Below are 23,478 nucleotides of genomic sequence, written 5' to 3' on the forward strand. Positions count from 1 at the left end.
GGCAAATTTTAGTATTCCCTCAGTGGCTGCCATAACATCCATAAAGCAGACCAGTGGTAACACTTTGAGAATGAGATTCAACTTACTCTGTAATCAAGTGTAGTGGGGCCACCTGCCTTGTAACATAAATCTAATGGTTGATATATTTTTTTATTCTGTCCTGCTTAAAGCTCGGTTAACTTCATAAGTCCTGTAGTGGTTTCCACATCCCACCTGTATAGTATAGCTCGTGTGTTACCTCCTTCTCCTGTGCTCCCCTCCTTGCCGAACTCCTGCTCACATCAGTGAAAGCTGAGGAATAATTCCGAGGAGATTCTGGCTCTGCTAGAAAACAACACATTTATTTTTACTTTTTTGTATCAAGCTCAATTGACATTAGCACAACATTTGAAAATATTAGTATGCTTTGCAATATACTACAAATGTCTCCAAAGCTAACGGTCTATTTTAAGCAATTGACATAATTGCAGACCCTCCTGATACAAAATAGGCATGCCGTTCCTACCCTTGCTGTGGAGACATTCAATACATTCCTAAGGAATGACTTCATTGTAGGCTTCCCTGGTAGAGAAGCATTAGCTGACAAGCACAGGGTGACAGAATGTTCATTTGCGAAAGTCCGCTCACATGTATTTAAGGTAGGATTTATGCCAAGCAAAGCTGCACAGATGAGAAGTTAGACATTGTACACACTACAGATGAGCCATGCTTTACTCACATGCATGAAATGATTGCATGCAATACAATGTATGCTTTTTAAGGGACACAACATGAATAAAAAAGCTGGATCCTATACATACCATATTTATCTCTTTAACAACATAATGTTCAGAATACTTTACTTTATCTTTACTGCACTAACAGCTAGATTGACTTACTGCCTGGTGATATTATACCTGTAGTTAGTATGCATTCTTTGGCCTAGCTGCAACCCAACATATGATATTGGGACTAATAATAATCACAAGAAAAAAAAAGTAAAATGTTTCTTGTCGTAATATTATTCATGTACCATCTTTTTCACTTTCTAAATAAAGAATTTATTAAAAAATAAAGAACTAAAAAAAATGTAGGTTTAGAGTACCACATTCACTGTAAAGCCTAATTTTTTATAGAACTAATATTTTATATAATGCTGTGTTTTGTTTTTAAATGAAAAAATCATATTTTGATTCTCTCATACATTATACTAATATGACATAACTATCCTACAAAACTTCTGACCACTAACTAATAAATATGATACAGATAGGAGGAAAGAGAATTCCAAGTGGTGAAGTTGGTTTTGGAGCAGAGATTAAGAGGAAGCAGTAACAAAACAGATACATTAACAATATTCCTGAGGAGAAAATAACTAACTGAAAATGTTAAAGCTCATTCTGATCTAACACTAGTGAAGATGCTTAGACTTGGTCTTCCTACTTCATCTTTACGTGACAAAATAGAGTGGTTGTGGAATTTCTATGTCTGTGCTGAATGTGTCCACAGGATCAGACAATATGAGATGGAATAAGATCAATGTATATAAATGAAGGTAATAATACTGAAGCACCTTGAAAACAGTATGGGCTATCTGGTGAGTTGTTGTTAGTTGCATCCACATCCTGGTAAGAGGCACTGATAGGCAATCTTCCGCAATCATTCTGGTATGGTGGGTAATGGATAGCACCATCTTTAGGCAGCTGGTAGTATGGTGAGTTAGCAGTATTAAATGGAAATGTTTTTAAAGAAGAATTTCTCTCTGGAACATCTGGAAGAAGCTCGCTGATAAGTCTGTGGAGAATACTATTATCGGGCAAGCTCCCACGTCTTTTTTCTGCTTTTATTTGGTCGCAGATATCCTGAAGTGCAGAGTCCAGAGCTTCAAACACAGAAGCTTTACATCGGCTCTTTTCAGATTGCCTTTTAGGTGTAGATGTTTTTTTCCTACGAAAAGGCACTGGACTAACAAGAAATGCAATTTTGGAAAGGCCTGAATCCGTTTCTCGTCTTCCTGAGGGTTCACTTTTCTCCTGCTTAGCCCTCTCATGTTTTAACATGGTGGTGAAACGTGTGTATGAAGCTGGGCAGCGTCCTTTGCAAGAGCTGATAAGATGTCTGTGGTGATGATGGTGATGATGGTGGTGGTGATGGTGATGGCCAGACCCATAAAAGCTCTCAGATGATGTAAAGGAATAGTGGTCAAAATCACTCTCACTGCAAAAAGACGATCCTTCAATTTGAATAAAGTCACTTAAGTCTGAAACAACTGCATCGGGATCACTGTCTGATAATTCAGTATGTGACCGTGGAATCTGGTCACTTGTAACCTCAATGTGAACAGGAACCAAAGATTTTGATTTCCCATTGTGCTGTACCTGAGGTATATGTCTATCTGGAGTGTCTTCATCCAACAAAGATTCAATGGAAAACCTTCGTTTAGGACATGAACTACCAGTGGAAATATCTAAGCTCACTGCAGACAACATCTCCTCTCCAAGATTTGGCATAGATTTGGATTTCTGAATAAGCTGCTCAAATTCTGATATTCTGGTTGGAACCATATCTCTTGGCAATTCTTCTGATTCAGCTCTCCAGCTGGCAAATATACCTTTTTGCTGTTCCTGCTCATATTGCATTATTCGGGATTTAACAGAGCAAATTACTTCGGAGGTCATTAGGTCTTTGCGGTTTATGCGGTGCATTTTTTTGTACAGTTTTAGAAAACCTGGAGTGTCATGAGCAGATCTGTGGCGAGACCTGGACTTGTTAGCACCACAGCCTTCAGCTGGAAAAGTACTGTCCCAAGCCATGGGATTATTCTGCTTTGATTTCTCATCGCATAACAATGAGCCCATGCTTTCAGATTTGATCTGTGTGTTGGAGAAACTGTTGTGATCTTCTGACAGTAGGTCATCACAACTTCTAGACTTTATTTTTGGTGATGCTGTTTCCTCTGTGCTGCTCCACACCTCTGCATTCTGTCGAGTCATATGCCAACCATTCCTAAAGCCAATTGAGCGTTTTGTATCATCAGGCACAGCTAAATGGTGACTATAGCCACTACAGTAATCTAGTGATTTTGAGTAGTTTGGATTGTGAACAGAGTAAGTGCAGAGGGGGGGATACATTCTGCTAATCTCCCCACCTTCAGATCCAAAGAGCAGCATGGTAAGAAAGAGATATTTCCAAAAATTAACAGACTGACAGCAAAAGATAAAGTGTTAGTTACAAACAGAAACAGAAAAAGAAAAGAGCATCCAATGGACATAAACCAGGTGTGTAACACACTCAAGTGATGCAGACTCGAAAAGTTTTTATTCCATGACAAAATTCTCTTAATAATAACAGAAATAATTATGTACATAATATGTCCAGTAAATCTCTTGGTGAAAAGTGAAAAGTATTACTAGATTCTACTGCATGCAGGACCATATGTTAGAAGATAAATGCCCTTTTGCTGTAAAATGTTTTAGTGACTAAAGAAATAGTAGCAACACTGTCCAAATAAAATATACAAAAGCAAGAATGTATATATATAATAAAACCACTTTATATTTTAAATAAAAACTGTTTATTTTACTACTGCAACAATCTAAAAAAACGATATATTTAAATATACCACTAGATGGTGCTGTTGCAATGAAAATCATATATTGAAAACTACTTGCATGCTCCCATTGTGATATAAAGTGTAAAACTGAATAATATTTTTCATACCTTTTGATCGTGAAGGAGATGGAGGTGAAGAATTAATAAATTGTTTCCTCAGAGTGTTTGTGCCTTGAACTCCCGTTCGGCTTAGGGTGTGTCTATTTGCATTCTGGTCACTGTGAGCTCTCTGATGGCCCACATTGGGCTCAGACTTCCGTCTCTTCCTGTAGTCACTTGAAGAGCTTCATGCAAAAACAAATTACATTTAACATTATTTTTTTATTTGTGGTCCAGAGTTTTTCAGGCAGCATTTCCAAGCTGAATGCAAGTCTGCATTATGTTTAATTTTTCTTTTAAAATACTTTAGTGAAATGCATTGTGAAGCCTGGCTTGTGTCCAAGGCTCACTCCCAAAAATCAATATGAACCTCCAGAACAATCGGAGTGTGACACTGCAGCTTCCTAGTACAGACTTCATGCTGGGAGGAATGATTTTATTATATTAATGGTACAAGAGCATAAAGGTTATGACTATTCTGAATGCAACTCACGGGTGCTTCAGATTGCTTCTGCACGAACACATACACATTTATCCATATCACATCACAAAACAATATTGTATGACCAATTATAGCACTGGGAGTATAGATAAACCATAGTTAATTACAGTCTTTGTTTAACTTTCACAGACAAAACTGAATTAAAAACATTCACTGGTGTCTCACTTTTCCAGCGCCAGCTTTGATGTCAGCATTCTACTGAGGACTGCAACCACTAAAGTTAATAATGGCTTAATTATGTGAACAGACCATGTCCAATGCTCATGTGTACTAAGCCATCCCCTAGATTTATTAAAGCTCTCCAAGACTGGAGAAGATAGGCTGTCATGGGTGAATCTGAGTGATCCAGCAAATCTGGAATGCATCTGGTTCATTTGCTAATAGGAAGCAATCTTTAAGAAACTCCGTTCTGGGTTTTCTGGATAAAATAAATTGGGCCCTCTGAGTACAATAGGGATTAGATAAATGCAAGGGAAGCCCATACCGACATCCATATGACAAATTAAAGGTGAATGATTTGTCGTTAGTGACTTCTTTCTCTAATTATTGCAATGGGAATTCGGAGTTTACTCGAAGGAAGTGAACCAACCTAACGTCTGATACTAGAATATGAAAGATGGAATAGAAGATACGCTAGTCACAGGTAACAACATTTTTATTGGTAATTTGTGTGCATTTTGTCATCAAACCTTATGGATTCTATTGGATGTATATAGAGTAAGTGTATGATTACTAAGTATTAAAGAAATCATCACATCAGCATACAGTTTGTTATACTGAGTTGCAATAAAATCACTAACATGGTAATGTAATATTTAAAAGTTGTATTTTATGTTAATGCAGCTTCCAAAAAAAAAAAAATGACATCCTGTCATGCAGATTTTACCTAGTTCAGGCACTTCCTGTTATGGGCTGACAACTGTTTCCTAGTTTAGCTGATGTGTTGTCAGCCTGTCATGCTCTCCTGAAACTATGCGGCTTGGACTAAGTGGCTCTGGAAACACACGCAGGCATAGACTACTAGGAAGTCAAACCTGAGCAACAATATGCATTTAAAACTGGGGTAAGTGAATGTAGATAGGAAGTGATTGAAGATGGGTGAAAGTGATTAGCAGCACTGAAATACAAAAAAGGTAAAACCAGCATAGTACAAACATGAATTGGTGCTAAAGCAAAGTGAATGTGATCCAGTTATGGTTTGGACCTACGGTCTCTACTGCTCCAACCCTTTCTTTTTTACCACTTCAACCTGCTATCAGGTAAATACCCAGTTCCTGTACAATGAATAGAAGTTAAAAAAGTTTACCTTGAAGGTCTTTCCATGCCTTTGTCTATGGAGGGTTGGTATAAAGAGGTCTACAAAACAGGAAAAAAAAAAAAAAGACATTCAGGCGGACATTCACTGATTTGTGGTTTTTTCTACTTTCTGTAAATCATTGACAATGACTGAGAGAGTGCACAGGACAGCTCTGTAAGGAAGCAAATAAGAGGCTATTGGTAATAACCTGAGAAATAACATTATCTACAAATGACATACATTAACAATGTTTTTTTTTATATTTTCCAATAATTATTTTTAATAATCTTACTATACCAATGTGTTACAGTGGATATAAAGTACATTTTATTCTGTAACTTGCCTTCATTTTCCTGACTCTAATAATGTTTATCTGTTAGAAATGACAAGTTCTATACAAATAGAAAAGAAAGGGGACTGAAAGCAAAAAATAAAAACCATGCTTTTTTACACTTTGGAACAGCTGAGATTATGGAGTAATGCATTAAAATGCTACAAAGTACAATAGGCTCCATTTATTAAAGCTCTCCAAAGGCTGGATAGTATACACTTTCAGTGAATCTGGGTGATCCAGCAAACCTTGAATGGATCTGGTCCAGGACTGAAAACATCTGCTGACAAATTTCAAATGACTAAGAATGCAATTTCAGGTTTGAAAGTGTATCCCCCACAGACTTTGGAGAGCTTCAATAAATCAGGCCCAATGTATCTAAGTGGTAACATTGTGTCAGTGGTCAGTATAACAAGCAGTAACTCCACTCAGTAAAGTACAATGTATCATCTGCAGCTCTTGCCAGAACAAAAAACACATGCAGTTAAATGCAAGGCACGGTTTAAACAATTCATCTCCCATATCGGTACATCCCACCCTATGGATCGGAGCAGTTTTTTTTACAAATGCCAGCTTATACTGCAATAATTTTGTCATTCCTTAAGAACAATAAAGTAGTAAGTACATTTTTTGGTGTTAGAAGATTAAAATTTGAGGTAAGAGAAATTCAAAAGAACTGCTGTATAAGAAATCAAAATGCCTGCCTAATTCTGTTCCCAAATTATCCTTTCTCATTTAGTACAATTTATTCTATGTTACTTGGAGTGACCAACGTCACAGAGTACAGTTCCAGGAGTAGTAACAGTGATTTCCAACAGTGCTTGAGTTCTGTGTGCATATTCTGTTTTTTTCTACAATGTAGATGGTTGGGGGGGGGGGGTTTATTGTTCACAAAATATTAACAAACATTGGGATGACATGGGAGTTCAGTAGACATATATGATCCAAGCACAGGATGGTTCATGGTTGGCTCTGTGGCTAGCTCTTTTGCCTTTGCAGTGCTAGGTGCCAGATTTGATTCTCAGCCAGGACACTATCTGCATGGAGTTTGTATGTGTTTGTGTGGGTTTCCTCTGGGTACTCTGATTTGCTCCCACATTGCAAAAACATGCAGTTAAAGCGTACCTAACCTCAGAATTTTCACTTTACATAAAGGGGTAGACAACCTGTTTAGGTAAGGTAAAAATTCAGTTGTTTTTTTTTAAAAAAAGGGTGTTGCACTGAAGAAAAAAAAGAAAGGATGCAGCACTGCCCCCTAATTCTCGATAACCTAGACAGTCAAGAATGAATGGGAGCGCAAAGCCTCCCGGGATACCTATGTCAGGCATCCTGGAAGGCTCTTGGGCGCTACTACTGAGCATTTCGGGCATGCACAGAAGGAGCCTTTTTGCACAAAGGGAAAAATTTGCCGATCTTACGCATGAGCAGTGAGATCAGCAATTTATGATTCCATCCTCTGTCACCCAATGTTGTGCCTGGGTCTGGTTACGTAGGAAGAAGAACAGGAAGATGAGAAGATGGCGGGGCCCGGAGTGCCGACTCCGGGACGGATGCAGGGATGACGCGGGACCCGATGCAGGACACCCCCAGAGAGGATTTTTGCATTTTTGAGTTTAGTTCCTTGGCTTTAGTTATTTGGCTTCCCCCCAATTCGACCTTAAACTGTGATATTCTGGGCAAGGGTAGCACTCTTGCCTGTGCAGCGCTAGGTCCCCGGTTCGAATCTTGGTCAGGACACTATCTGCATGTAGTTTGCAGGTTCTCCCCGTGTCTGTGTGGATTTTCTTCCACATCCCAAAAACATGCAGTGAGGTTAATTGGCTTCCCCCCAAAAATTGCCCTTAAACTGTATAATTGATATATGACTATGGTTGGGACATTAGATTGTGAGCCCCTTTGAGGGACAGATAGTGACAAGACTTTGTACAGCGCTGTGTAATTTGATGGCGCTATATAAATACTGTGTAATAATAAAAATGACATATGACTATGGTAGATTGAGAGCCCCTTTGCGGAAAGTTTGTGACATGACTATGGACTTTGTAAAGAGCTGTGTAATTTGTGTTATATAAATAATGTGTGATAATAGGTAATGTGTGGTTTCATCTCCCATCTTGTATTTATGGGGATGTGCTCATTATTGAGGGTTTGGATATAGCATGACTATCATTCATTGTAAATTGACAAAAAAAAACTTACACAAGTCATACTATAGCCTGCTTTTTAAATTAAGAGTTTTCCATTCTTTAGACATATAATAATAAACACCTAACTTGTCTGTCCAGAGAATTGAATTCATGATACAAAATACAACACAGGCTTACCCTACTGACTTCAAATGGCATGCATGATAAGGCATAAAAACCAAGATCTAAAAGGTAAATATAACTGCCAGAAAACTCTGTGGGCCTCAAGTGTCTGATTGTATACCATTGTAAATTTCTATCCTGGCAACCAATCAGTTTCTACTTTTTGCCTGTTGATGTTAGAATATAAGGCATTAGTAATTAAACACTAATTGGTTGCTAGGAGGGGAACACTGACCAAACATAAAGTACATACAAAAGTCCTAAGAACAAGTATCCAGGTCATTTCACATTATTTGAGGAGGGACAGAAATCAGGTTGTGTTTGCTATTATTTATCACACTTGTGTTGTGCATTCTCATAGAATTGTACGAATGAATAAGTCCCATGTATGTGCACAAGCTATAATTGTAGAAACGGTGTCTTTTATAGAACTGTATTCACATTGAAGGGTACTTGCTGCACTAGAATTACCTTTAATCCAAAACTCTCCTGGTAAGAAAAGTTTGAATCGGTGTATAGTACATTTCTATAAAGAAGACACATGTATTCTTCTATAAATTTGGATTCTTACGTCTGATTTAAACTGGTCACTCCTTCTCTATTGGCTGTGTAGTGAAGCACTGCACTCAAACCATTCTTATTTTTATCCAATCAGGCAGGCCCTTACACTACATAAATGTATAACCAGACTGTTACATGAATCAGCTTTAGATTTGTACATGTATGTAGTGGTGCAGCCTACCTAACAATTTATTTAACACTTGTATATTCAGTCGGTGGTAATTCTACAGTAGAATTAGACAATAGAGCTCTATTGATAAATTATTCCCTTGTCAATTCCTCTTAAATTTGTTGACAGATGGTTGATGGTTTTCTGATGGTATTCCTGATGATCCTGATGTTCCTGCAGTGTGCACAGGACAGCTTCATGACATATTTGGGATTTTCAGTATTCACCCATCCCTTAGCGCTAAGAATGGCTTTAAATTAGGTGATTTTCTCTAAAAAATTTCCAAAACTGTATTTTTCAGCAACAGTGTGACAATCTTAACTTGGAGGGGCTGGGGGCAGAATGTAATAAGCGGACCCTGCATAATAATGCAAGGTGGATTCATTAAGGCGAAGCAGAGACATAGGACTATACTAATCAGACTGATCTTTGCAGGGTACACATTTCACTTGACAGTAAAACATGAAAGGTAGCAGATTTTATGATGCCACAGAACCCTGTTAGTCTAGTCTGCACTTTTTTAAAGGACTGAAGTAGCCACAATTTGTAACTGATCATTGTTACTTTTCAATATTTATAATACAAGGATACAGTAGGAAGCCCTGTCTGCATTTTCTGTTTTCCTAACAAGCACTGTACCACTCATCTAGAAATGAGATTCATTTCCAAATAGTAACAAATAGAAACATTTTATAGATTTGTACTTTATCATCTTGCCAGTTGAAGAATGTCATGAAATGTTTTACAGAGAATACATCCTACAGCCTTTGCCATGTGTATCAAAACTATACATCTAAAGGTACTTTTCCTATTGTCTATATTTGGATCTATTACCTTTTACAGCTATAGCATCATATTGGGCGTAATGCTCATCAGGTAATAATGCTGAAAACCAGGCCAATATTCAGTGTGTGAATTGCTAATACTATCTGGCAACTCTTCAGTCTGAAGAACAGGCCATTTTTCACTTGGGCCAAACTGCTGACGGTAAGACAAAACGTTTTCAGAAGCCAGTGCATCAAGTTCAAAGAGAAGACTTGAGCTGTCTTGAAAGCTTTTAAATCTTCTCAAAGGCAGAAGCCATTTATTCCGGATTCTGTTAATGGCTACTCTCCATAATTTATCATTTATTTGGCAGGTAACTCCACATGAAAAATGTCCCTTGCAGTAAGTCCCTGCAGCCCTATACTCAATCATTATTTAGCTAGAGGCAAAGAACTAGGAATGTGAAAATGTGTTAAGTAAAAAACTAGAATGTCCATAATCTGACCACAAGGGCATTATGTACTGCTATTGTTACACATGTATGCTTCTTGGTTAACCATACCATCTTCTCACCCTAGGAAAGGAATGTTCCACAAGTAAACGGATGCAGAACAGTCAACACATTTTACCTTATGCACTCAGACCATGCAAACAAGGAATAAGATTTCATTTACCTCAGTAGACACACGAGGGGGACTCTCTTGCATATAATCCAATAGTTTTTTAGGAGGCTGGTGGCAGACACAGAACAAAAACGCAGAGGTGAAATGAATAATCATGATAGCAGACAGTTACCAATGTGATGGAGAATGGTGATGGAGTTACTTTGCCCAGAAAACTAAATTCAAAAGTGAAGAAAACAAACTAGCGAAATGAGAAAAAGCCAATAGAGAGTTAGTGAGCAGTTTTAAAATGGCTCCATGCAATACACACAACACAAAAAGCACACAGCTACACACTAATTTAACAATAGCATTGTCCAGTAACTGGCCTGATGACTCCAAGTAAAGAAAGCACACTAACAACTCACACACAAGACATGCAGGTCCAGCACACAAAAACACCCTATTTTGCACCATTTTTTCTGTGCACCTCTATAGTACAGCATGATGCTCTGCATCATTTAATATTAGAAGCTGTTTTTTCTGTTTAGAATACATGCAGACTTTAATCTAAGATGTAATGTTCACAGTAACTGTAGAGGCGTTTTTAAGGGGAGCAACAGGGGTTACCCAAAGTTCCATTTTTCTGGATGACACTGTAGCAACAACATCCAAGGAACTGTTGCAGTGTCCTAAAAACAAAACTTTTCTAATCTCACAGACTACAGGTAATCTTGCAGCAGCTTGATTCTGTTTCTGCTTTGTAAATATAGAATATTAAAAAGATCTGCAGTATTCTTTAATGTGCTACTGATTCTTTAAAACTACTTGCCAGAAAACTAAGCAACAGTAGAAGATCATCCTTACTGAAAACTATACAGTCAGAGAGCCAAATAAATAAGCAGATTGAATGACAGGTATATGTGACAGGTTTACCTAAAGTAGCATGTTTTGTTTTATATTTCAATTTAAGTAATTGGAAAATACCAAAAATAGAGTGGTATTAGTATTTTTTTTAACTAATATACAATTAATGTGTTACTCTAGCTTACATAAGGATTTATAGTGATCACATTTGCCTTTTTGTGTTTTTTAATTTAGCATTTAATTTACTTTTTGTGGGTGAACAAGCAGGTTTTAAACCATTTCAATGTTCAATAGTAGTCCCATAAAGCACCAGACTTTAATGAAGAAAATGAAGATGTGCTGTAGGTCAGCCAAACTTTGCCTGGCTGTTCTGCAACCTGTATGTATAGGACTATTAGACTAATGCACAAAAATCAATGAGATTAAAGAGATGGGATCAGGGAAGGACAGGACAAAGCTTGGACCAGACCCCTAAACATAGTGAATTAGTGATGGGTACTGCTGGCCAGCATTAAGAAATCCCCAGCCCACATAGTGTTGTGCCAAAATTTTAGGTTTGTGCCCATGAACAGCAGAAACAATGAGCTCTCTGCTGTCAAATCTTACTGTTCCTGCCAGCCAATGGCTGTCACATTCTTTATCTATAATTGGCAACTAGTTTTCTCTACCAGGTAGCCAAAATCATACAGACAACCAAACAGAATGAGAAACTTCCTTCTCTGATGCATCACAGAAATTGAATAGGAAGATCAAATATGTTTTACAGTGCATCTCTTTTTGGAGTATTGTAGCTGTACCAGACATCTTCAAATACAGCCCAGGCACTGACTAAAAGGAATTTACAGAAAATGAAAATCTTCCATGTGTTCTAGACCCCTCTTTGAATCACTATGTAATTATGTCTTACCAGCCAGATATCCATATTTCACAGAGCGGCTACAATCACAAATTGCAGCCCAGGCTTTAAAAAATGTAATGTTTTTGTATTGGAATCAGGGGTGGGGATCAGGGATACAGGCCTAGATTCTCCTTCCCAGCCTCATGAATTACAAACACTACATGTGTTACCCAGGACTTTAATTCAGCCCTATCTGCCCCGGTACCTTATGTCAGCAGAGTTCTGGGAGGGTGGGTTTACTGACATAGTAACACCAAACTGCTACTCCCAAATGCAGATATGCAAATTAATTGTCCTTCACTAATGTTTCATTCAGGTCTTAAGAAAGGGGAATATGTGAGGAAGAAAAGTGAAAGGGGAATATGTTGTAAAGTGTCTAAAAAGTTAGATTGAGGGGAAGGTGCATTCTGGCGGTAGCACATAAGGGGGCAAGGTTGTACAGGCTGTTATATATATATATATATATATATGTGTATATATGAGATTTTACCCTATATATTCCCTTATTTGAATTTTTGTGTGACTTAATTTTACCTTCCCATGGTGCCGTGGGTGAAATAAAACCTTAGAGTTGCCCTAATGAAAATTACATTTCTAATTCTGGTTTGCTGTATCAGATACACAACAGTGGGACAGAAGTACTTCTGTTGCTTGCTTCTAGAAAGGAAGTGTTCTCTCCTTGTTACCACTTGGGGAGTTTAATGCATATTAACAATTAAAGCTTCAGTAATCTGTACCAAAGTAGCTGTAAATCAATATAAGCTTAACTAGCTCTTAATAAATAACATAAAAATCAGTTGGACAGTTTTCAGATTTATTTAGGTTTGTGAGAAAAGCATTTCTAATAGCTGGAGTTCATACCTAACAGGCGCATTGGCCACACAGGATGTTTATTAATAAACTCTCCAGGTCTGCAGATTTTCCTACAACTTGTAACAAGTGTTTTTCAAATTGTGTGTCAGTATGGGGAAATGGCGAGACAGGATACAGCATGCAGACATAAAGGACACACTTATGAATGTCAGGCTGTGACTTACTGGTAGACCAAGAAGATCATCTGTTTCCCTAAACATAAATCACGTTGCTAGCGCATGTTATCGTCATCCAATAAACTGTTAAAGCTGATGCTTACTTATATCTCCAAATAGGTGCACAGCATATGTTAATCCACGATGGTGCATAAGTGGGAGTTAATTAACCATAAGCTTCAAAGGATTAGTTTTTCCTACCAGCTATTGTAAGCATTAGTATCTAACCTCACTTACCGGATGTCCAAACTCCAGCTCTGAAAAGAATTTATACCATGGCTCATTTTCTAAATCTATCTCATCAGGATTTATGCGACCATTCTGGAGTAGGAAGCAAGGAGGGGGGAAGGAAACGGTACTCAAAAAATGCATTTGCTAAACTTAACAGTATTTGAGTAGGAAACAGAAGCATGTTAACAAGATGAGGGGCCACAGAACAAAATGTATTAATATTATGCTTTTTTCACTAATCTTATTTTTTACAAAATTCCACGGTATTCCTAATATTTTACTGGACCTATCGGACTCTTTTATGTTCTGCCACTACAAGACCGGACAAGTCACACAGTCATTTGTATGCCCACCCATTCAGTATTCACATTCCAGGATATGTATCACACATCAGTTACAAATACAGGATTTGAAATAAAATGTTGGATTACTACTGGCTCTATCAGGAGGGTGCGTACCTAACAATATTCTCAAATATATGGTTCTGTTTTGCAGAGTTCAAATTTCTGCCTTTATGTATAATTTACCATCCCCATCCAAACATTATCTTTCCATTGGTCTTGATGCAAATCTGTTTGACTTTACAGCTCCTATTCACAACTCATAACATTTATAGTTCTAAATTTTAGGAAACAGAGTAACAGGTCTCTGTGTCTATAGGTCTATATGTACTTTGCAGTTAAAGCAGAAAGGTCCATCCCTCATCTGCCTTCTCCACCCTTACCAAAATTTTGACTTTTTCATCCATTACAAAAATCTTCACATAGTTATTTAGAATCTTCCTACAGCCTACATGTGTGCCTAGGCAAGAATGACATTACTCTGCTTTCTTGCTACCTCCTGGGATACTTGCAGGAAAAATGTGCCTTCTTCCATGCAGAAGCTTCGCCTTGACTCAATTAAATGTCACCTTCTTTACAAAGCCATCATTGATCTTACTATTTGTGCTATGGTAAAAGCAAAAGGTAAAAAAAAAATTTCTAGGGCAATATTTTATGAAAGACAACTCTTTAGGCTGTTTTCTTGCCTAAAGACATATTTATCAAGTCTCATAAACTGCCAGCCTAGAAAATGTCACCATATCACCATAGTTTTCCAAGCATACAGTTTTATTGGCATTAGATAAATGGGTGATTTTTGTTTTTTAAACAAAAGATGAGTAACACTGCTTCTAGAACATGAAGTTCCACCACCATGAAATTGATAGCTGTGACATGTAAATATTATGACATCACACATGTCCAAGGTTTAGGTCCTTGTTTAAGGCTACTAGAGCATGAAAATATAGTGAACATTTTCAAACAGTGATTTGTCTTACAAGTTAGGAAAACAGTACTGTTGGCTCACAATTTAAGTCGAATCTGCACCCTAGTGTTTTGCTCGGGGTTGTCACCAAAAAAATTAGTGAAAATGCATAAAAATGTATCTAAGTGCAAGCATGTTGCCATGACACACACAAATGCATCATTGCAAGCATTGACATGCTATTGAAAGTACAGGCTGACCTGCGTATTTGCTACTTTTATGATGCTTGTATAGGTGCAGATGGACATTAGAGATCTTTAGTTTTTTTGAGTGCTGCTAGTCTTCTGTTGTGTTCCTTCACCTTTATAGATGAGCTACCTACAAGGCATACCTACCTCTAAACTTTACCTGAACTCAAGCTGTCCTGTTTAAATTAAAGGTAAGATTTTCCATAAAGCATGATTAGCCACATATCTTTACTTTGATTCTGTGAAGTCTCATTCTTCAAATATTCTTACTTCCTGCCCGAAGACTTGCTGCTAGTCTAGCGGAAGTCAGTGAGAATAAGTCAGAAATGGAACTTTGCAGAGACAAATTAAAGGTATGTTGAAGGTATAAACATTTATTCCTGGCAGGTAAAATGGCTGATTTTTATGTCATTGAAAAAATCTCCTGTCTACCCCTTCACCTTATTAGGTTTTCTTTCAAGAAGCAATACATTGAACACAGCCAATGAGTGATTGACACTAGAAATAAAAGTGTTTGTGTGTTCATTTAAGTGTTGAAAGAAATGTTGAAAGAATAGATTTTGCACAACACAGTGCAGCTTATTAGGAATGAGTCCTAAAAATATGCATACTTTTTGCATCCAGGTTAAAAAAACCTTATATAGTTTTCAGTCATGACTGACACATGATTGACACTGCAATATATTTGATAAATTATGTGCTTTTATAAAATATTTAAAAAAAACATATCCACACTAAACTGCTGCATTTTGACATCACTGACTTGACACTAAATTAAATCCTGTGCTCTTATTATAGTCTTCCATGAGGCTATCTCCATGTATAGTTTAATATAAAATACTGGACATACTGTGCCATCTCAGGACAAGAGATTAGAAGCACAATACTAACTGGGTCTGTGGGACAAGTCGCTGCTCCCACGCCGTTTACCTCTACATAAGAGCAGCTGAACCTCTTGGGAAATCTATGGCATGTGGTACATGATTGATATTATGTCATAGGTTTCACATTTAGTTTTTGTACACTGTTAGATTCATCAGGAGATGCAGTATTTATGCAGGACTGCAGCAAAGTTTGTTTGGCAACATGCCTAGGTTATTCCTGTCTAAGAAAAACAAGCCACTCCTGCCAGGCTAGACTGCTAGAGTATGGTTTCTTTAAATCTGGATTTTCCCACATCAACTGGAATCAGCCTAGAAATCTTACCATAACCTTGTAAAAGCCACTTAAATAGAACCTATCATGCACATTTGCAAAACATACAACACTGTTGTCTGACTAAAAGCTCAAAGAGTATATAGTTACTCTCACATAAACATTTTACAGTATCATTAGCTATAGAATAATTCTCCTATTTCTGTGTGTATGGCGTGAAACTAAGAAAACTGTAAGCTGCAGGACAAACCAACTCTGTTATATTGCTCTTTAGATAGTTTAGCAGGTGTGGAGATAATTACTCAGCAATGAATTTCATTGAAAAGTAAATATGATAGAAGCTTATTATACACAGTGCTTTAGGCAGAGAGTGGCACATCTACTTTATTCCTAAAAGAAATGAAAAAATTATGAATCTATTTTCTCCTGTCTGTGGAATCTAGTGTTTGTCCTGCAGCTGACTAAAATGTTACAGTGCATTTTTCTCAGTATTATGCTGGACTGTGTGCTGAAATCGTAGAATTGTATTGAGTTGTACCATGGGCTAGTGAAGTGTAAGCATATTTCTAAATCTATAAAGAAATTTGATTGCCATTGGAGCATATCATGAAAGCTAGTTTTAAATAATATTCATGTAAAAGTAAGAGGCAAAAACATAATTAGGAATTGTAATACTCTACTGTAAAATATATTGAGTATAAAAATTTAGCATACAAATGCTACTAACAGCAGTATTCAGACGCCTCCATTCTGGTTGAAACTTTTTATACAATATCTTTCTCTGAGAGTTAGGACAGGAACCTCTAACTAGGAAAAGTTCCCTGAAAAGCTAAGATAAATTACTACTTCAGCCATCCATTGCAGTTATTGATTTGACCAGATGCCTAGGCATTTGGTCAGATGATCTCATCTGAAGGGGCTTAAATAAATATCTTTCCATTCAGCCAAAATCATCATGAGCTGAGATGTGCGGTAATATGATTGGTGGTTGCAGAAGGCTGGAGTATTTTCTGTAGTACAATTTAGTATTATGGGGCCATCTATTCTGTAAATACAGCAATCATACAAGAGACATGGTAGTCAGGATAGGGAACTAAATTTTCACTTTAGGTCTCACAAATATGTGATTAGGATTTGGCTTGCCATCCCTTAAATCATCTATGTTTAACAGTCACATAAAGGAATTCCTGAACCTAAAATTTATTAAACATGCAGCAGAGAATGTATTATGGAAACGAAATGTCACATATGATGGGGGCAATATCATTTGATACATTTGTATTCCTTTAGAGAGGGGAAGGAAAAGCCAGTATTTTATCACACAATGCTAGTAACACTGAAACAAGAAGGTAAAGTGAATGATTGGTCTTCCTATGCTTTACCAAACACATGAACAGCACAGTTCCCAGCAGCGGGCCATAAAATGGAAGTAAACATTTAACAAAAAATACGTGTTTTTTTTTTTAAAGGCAGTTAAAAATGCTTATACTAAACTTGTTGTAACTAGTGTCGTTTTTATTTTACTACAGTCTGATCAGGAAAAGATACATTCTGTTTATTTGCTATAGAATAACCCACATTTGTGGAAGTTTAATTCCATAAGCCCCATTGATCCTTAATACCACCTATTTACCTGGGATTTCTACTCTTACAATCTCACAAAATATCACAAAACCTTAATGTCAGCTTTTAAGCTGTGATCTTACCGGTCTTTCGTGTTCAAGAATGGAGGACTTTCCAGGTTCATACTCAAATATGCTTCTGGGTTCAGAACGAAACTTGCGTGTATCAACCTTTCTGTCAGGTGGTTCCCATTCATTCCTGGAAGAAAAAAATCAACACATGTAACTAAAGTATTATTTATGAATTCAGCACTATATACTGTATCCAAAATAAAAATAAATATATATAACCTGATTCCCAGATTCAGTGTTATTTAAAAACACTAATTGTGTATTAACATAAGAGGAATCCTACTGATATGCTACTGGAATTTGGGGGGAAACCCATAAAAAGGTAGAAAGAAGAAAAAAAACTCCAGGGAGACCCTTTTTGAAGGACATTAATCCTGACCCCCTTCCCAACAAAGCACTTGGTTACTGTGCTGTCCCGTGTAACTTTTCCTGCTAGTAAAATCTGATTACGTTGATGCACAGCCACAAAACATATCTATCACATTTTAATGATTATGCAGATTATCAAAAACAGTGAGACAAGGTTTACAACAAGAAAAACATGTTTAATTAAAGGAGGTCCAAGGAAAAAATGGAACATCCCTTAACAGGTGTGATCAGATTACTACCGTAGTGGTTCCCTAATATTTTGAACTACTTCTATATTTCCTACTTCTATATTCCCCTAATTACTTATTATACTTATATTATTATATAATTATTATACTTATTATACTTATATAAACTATAGGCCATATTGCAATCTACAGGAACCATGGAAATAAACAGATAAATTAAAAATGATTACTGCCTTTTCTTATATGCTCAGTACACTAAACTGCAGAGAGGAGGTGATTAAGCTGAGCAGTGTATACCGTGATCTGCCATCTGTCCCTCTTCTTACAGAACTGTAATTTGGAAACAAGACAAATGCTTTCTGTATCATCTGCAGAAAGTAGGTAGATGCTATATAGCACTGTATAAGAAGAGAACAGGTCTCTTGATATTGCTGAAATCAAATTATATTGTACACAAGTTTAGATGATCAGGTACCTAATTCATAATTAAAAATGATTTAATTCTGGTTTTAGAGGAATTCCATTGCAGGCATAGCCTTGGGAAACGTCTAAATTCTCCTATTTTTGCCTTGTTTTAATATTATAGGTTGTCTCCTGCATACTGGTGGCTCCATCACCTTTTCAGTAACCAAGCCAAATATAACAAATAATTCCAGGAATGTGATTTTCATAGTGTCCTTAGAGCATAAAATATGACAAGTTTCTGAAAGCTTTTGTGATCATGAAACAAGTTTCAAATTTTGATAATTGTTTACAGTCTAGAATAAAAGTGAGAAGCATAGAATAGATGCTTCTAGAATAGAAGTGAGAAGAAAACCAAAATTTTAAAAAAAAAATGTTTAAAAATAGAAGAAAGGCTGATACTGCTGTTTATATCCCTGCTGGTGAGATTCCCCCCTAAGGTTTGTGCTTAGTGGCCACTGGCGGTGGGGCTGAAAGTAATGCCGAATCAGAATTTTTACAGTTTCTACCAAAGTGAAGGGTACTAGGGTTAGCTATGTAAACATGTCACATCATTTTTGCCCGACACAAATGGTTGCGCAGTTTTGGGGTTTCTTGGCAGCTGCAGAGATGTAAACCTGACCTGTACAAAAAAAAAAAGTTTGCAAATATTCTCATCTTACCCCAGGCTTCTGTACTGCAAACGGTATTATTATGGTCGTCTCACCAAGATCCTAGTAACAATGAGTATCTCACATCTCATAAGAAGACACTACTGGACTGTGCTGGAGTGTCTTTTAACACATTTAGGATCCTCCATGTCCCCAGGATTTTGGAAAAAGATGAAGATGTTACCATCCTCGTTTGTAGGATATACGAACGAGGAAAAATGTATATTACATATTTTTTATTTTATTTTTTATATTTTATTTTACATTTTTCTTTTCATTCTAATGTAGAGATTTTAGGTAGTGTGTGTGGAAGTGTAATGGCGGGTGGGGGTTTGATTTTGGGCATTGCAATGGCCATGATGGTAGCATATTTTCAATGAGGACACCTTACAGAACATATGGCTTTTTAACAAAGCCATATAAACCTTTTACTAAACCTGCTAACATGCCATAAAAACTAATGTGGCTGTATGCAAGACCTTGTTTTCATTATTGGATCCCTCAAGTCTAGCATTCTGTAAAAACGAAAACATTTTATATGAATAATATGAACTGAGAATAGAACCCTGATTATCAATAAATTAATACTTAAGATTTAACAATACTCACTTCTCAGGAGAGGCCAGCTCCCGAGGACGGAGAGGCACAGCAGGAGGAGGCACAGGTATGGGTGGAGGAGGCAGCGGAGATGAAGATCTCAATACATCAGTGCCATTGTCGGAAACACTTTTTGAGAGTGGACGGTATGTCTGTGTTTTTGCTGCAGGATGTGAATAGGCGGGAATGTAGTTTTCTGTTGTTAAAAACACAATAAAGAAAGGTATTAAACATTTTAAGATGTTAAAAAAGGCTGGTGAAAGACAAAAAATGTCCCCATTGCCTTCCAAAAGAAGGATTATAGAGTAAGTTTAAAAATCCTTTACTTAAATATCCTTACTTACACATAGGAAGTCACAGGAAGTAATTCATTTTCAGGACTAGAACAGTTTTTAATTATGCAGGAAGAGTGGAAGAAGGAACAATATAGCTGAGATCCATGTTATACATGATATTTTGGGGGCCATATAGTGACGGTAACTGTTTCCTAACTGTCCATGTTGTGTGGTGGGCATCTAAATAAGAAGACTGGTTGAACTGAATTAGCAGGTGTGTTTTAACTGTGTAGTTATATTTAAAACCAGATTAAGACCTCACAAAGCCAGAGCTTGTCTTTAAGGCCTCACAAACCAAGTGTGACAGTTGTATTTATTTAGTGGTTATTATTGTTTTCAGGAAACCCCTGATTTCAGCCAAATTAATTAAATGTAATTTCAACAGTGTTTTAAAACAAAACATTATTAGAACATTGCAACATGCAATGTTCAGTGCAACCCTGCAGCAAACAAATCATCATTTAGGCTTTAAACCTATCACCATAATTTTTACCTTATATAAAAAAGGGTAGATAATCCTTAGTAGTAAAAATGTGCTACACCCCCTGCTTCAGTCTTTAAAGAGCGAATGCAAGCTTAGAGGCTCCTGGGATACAAACCTTACATATCTCTGCAGGCTTTAGGCTGCTCCTTTTGGGCCTGCCTGATATCGTGCACGGAAGGGGCTTTTCAGACATTGAAAATAAAAATTCTGATCTCACTCATGCGTGAGATCAGCACACTTTTTTTTAACATTTTACAACAGGCTATGCCATCCGATCTCACACTGCACAGGCAGAAGAAGGAAGAAGACGAAGAAGATGGCGGTGCCCAGTGCTTCCTCAGCACCTGGGACGAGGGAAGAAACTAGGACAGCGCGAGACTGAATTGAGGACAGTTCTGGTGGGATTGAGGGCTCAGCGGAAGTAAAGGTAAGTGGTACTTTTTATGTTAACGATAGTTCCGCGCATTATTTGCGTCTATAAAACAGTCCAATGCGGGGCTGCGCATAGGCAGAAAGGCTGATGGTCTATAGACGCGAGTGATGCCGGGAATTGTAGTAGCGGCACTATTTCAATGCAGCTGCTTGCCAGCTGCAGTTCATATTTAGGATCCCTTTGGTGGCCAAAAAAAAGGACATTGCTTTAACACATTTTTTTTGGCTTATTTGTGCGGGTTAAAGCAGACAAAGCAACCCAGTGCTAAAAAAAAAAAAACACACCCTCACAATATTTTTAATGTTGTGTAGTAAAATGTTGTAGAATGAGTATTCACAACTCTAGCATACCATAGTACAGGTGCATGTTTATTTACTATATACGTAGGTTGGAGGTTCATACATTACTTTGACTTGGTTTTACAGAGTCCAATTGATGCAAAATAGATGTTGATTAGATATGGAGGTAAGTTTCATGACACTCACCATTGTGTAGTAAGTTCTGTATATACACAAATATAAACCTATTCAATTATAAATTGAACCTCCCATTTAACCTGAGAAAACAAGTAAAAATTGTTGGCAATAAACTATACGGGCTCAATTTACAGTGTGTGTGTGTGTGTGGGGGGGGGAGGCTTGGTCTTGTTATAACTACCTGTAAATGTAGTTTATAGTCTTAATTTACACTTACCATAACCGTCATTCTAAATCACTTTTTTCTTTTTCAGTCTCATTGCGGATATGGGCTAAATAACTAAATCTTTATGATAGCAGTAGGAAGTTTCAACTGTGAATATATTCAACAACTAGGCTAAACAATGCAGGAGTCTGCAGAGGACATGAGTTGGTGGGCAGAGGCTGAATATATAAATATATAGATAGACAGATATATAGATAGATAGCTAGATAACGCACATTGCAGGTAAAAGCATGGAACAGTAATGTATTTTAAATGGTTACTTGTTTTTTTACTTGCAATGTACCTTTGAACCTCTAGCGTATTTGACTTCTTCAGGCGAAGTCAATTAATACATCGTTTTTGCTCTCTGCATTCCGTAGCCTTCTTCTCCACTAATTACTGTCTGTGCCGGCCTTTTTCCATCACCTCTCATCTGTTGATTTGTCCTTTTATGTAGCTTTGTGGGAAAGCAAATACTAAAGACTAGTATACTAAACAGTATCAGGTAAGAGACATCTGTGAATGTGCTGGGGTTGCTGACATTATATCCAGGATGGCAGCATACAAAAGCAGTGACAGAACTTTGGGTATCTACACAGAAAATCCATTAACATATTATTAGCATGCATGAAACATGCTAAATGTAAATATATACAATATAATGATGAATGGGTCACATTAAGTACAAGTGAGTGAAATGGTAAAATTAACCTGGAATGGATTTTTTAAAAGTAATTTGCTATTTGTCAGCAAATGTTTTAAATCCTGGACCAGATCCATTGCAGGTTAGCTAGATCAGCCAGCTTCACTGATGAAAGTGTATTTTCTTCAGCCTCCAGAGCTTTCATAAATCAGGTCCTATGTCTTAGATGGACAGAAAATTTTCTGCACAGAAAGTGAAAGACTGCCCAGGAGAGACTAAAGGAGACGTTATCCCAAATAAACAGATTGCTCTATTTTCTGTGCTGCACAGCTACACAGGAATGTTTTCTGCTCTTCTGTCACGTGGGCCTAATCATGTAATCTGTAATGTACAGGGGATTGGATCCCCATAACCAGCAGGGCTAGAAAAGAGATAGTATTCTTTACTGTTCAACTCTAAAAGGTCTATTTATAAAACAGTGAATCTGAAAACACTGAAACATTCCCTGGCAGAGACTCTTCCAGGTCCGTGTATTTCAATAGCAATAACTGATTCTTCACCAAGAAATGTTTTGGTGAATATCTTTAGAAAGAGAACCTTAAAGATCAAAGAAATTTGAAGATAACACCGATGAGTAGTAGTGTAACACCCTGACCCCCATACACAAACATGCCCTACTAGCACCCTTGGCTTCCAAAGAAGCTATACTTGAAAAAGTATGAAGTTAGTTTATAAAAAAAATTATTATAAAAGGTGACTGAAGAATCTTGGTCTGTTATGCTCCTAAGCTGCAACAAAACTACAAAGCTACGTTCTTCCATTTCCCATACCAGAAATACAGTAACTGGCTGGTTGCTTTGAGGCAAACTGCACATGACAATTAGTCTAACATTTACTTTTTTTTTGCTTCAGAGAGGCTTACAAAATGAGCTGGCAAAGGGAAGACATGTATCTAGTGTATGCTCATGTACACCAGATCCTTATTGTCAGGTATTGTTCACAATATCCCCTGCTGTCACCATTCACACAGAATGTACATACTAC

The 23,478-nt window shown here is 37.1% G+C and overlaps 1 protein-coding gene across 1 annotated transcript; it reads right to left on the minus strand.

The window, feature by feature from the left end:
- Positions 1-166: 166 nt before the first annotated feature.
- On the minus strand, positions 167-21,815 carry LOC140344802 (sorbin and SH3 domain-containing protein 2-like). The gene is made up of 10 exons (XM_072432012.1): positions 21,804-21,815; positions 21,596-21,611; positions 19,871-20,054; positions 17,605-17,719; positions 13,257-13,340; positions 10,299-10,355; positions 5,499-5,548; positions 3,700-3,875; positions 1,553-3,127; positions 167-324 (listed from the first exon to the last, which is right to left on the minus strand). The coding sequence occupies exons 1-10, from the start codon at positions 21,813-21,815 to the stop codon at positions 182-184; spliced, it is 2,412 nt and encodes an 803-aa protein (XP_072288113.1). The 3' UTR covers positions 167-181.
- Positions 21,816-23,478: the final 1,663 nt, after the last annotated feature.

The sequence above is a fragment of the Pyxicephalus adspersus genome, unplaced genomic scaffold, assembly GCF_032062135.1.
Source record: "Pyxicephalus adspersus unplaced genomic scaffold, UCB_Pads_2.0 Sca22, whole genome shotgun sequence".
In the NCBI taxonomy this organism is placed as follows: Eukaryota; Metazoa; Chordata; class Amphibia; order Anura; family Pyxicephalidae; genus Pyxicephalus; species Pyxicephalus adspersus.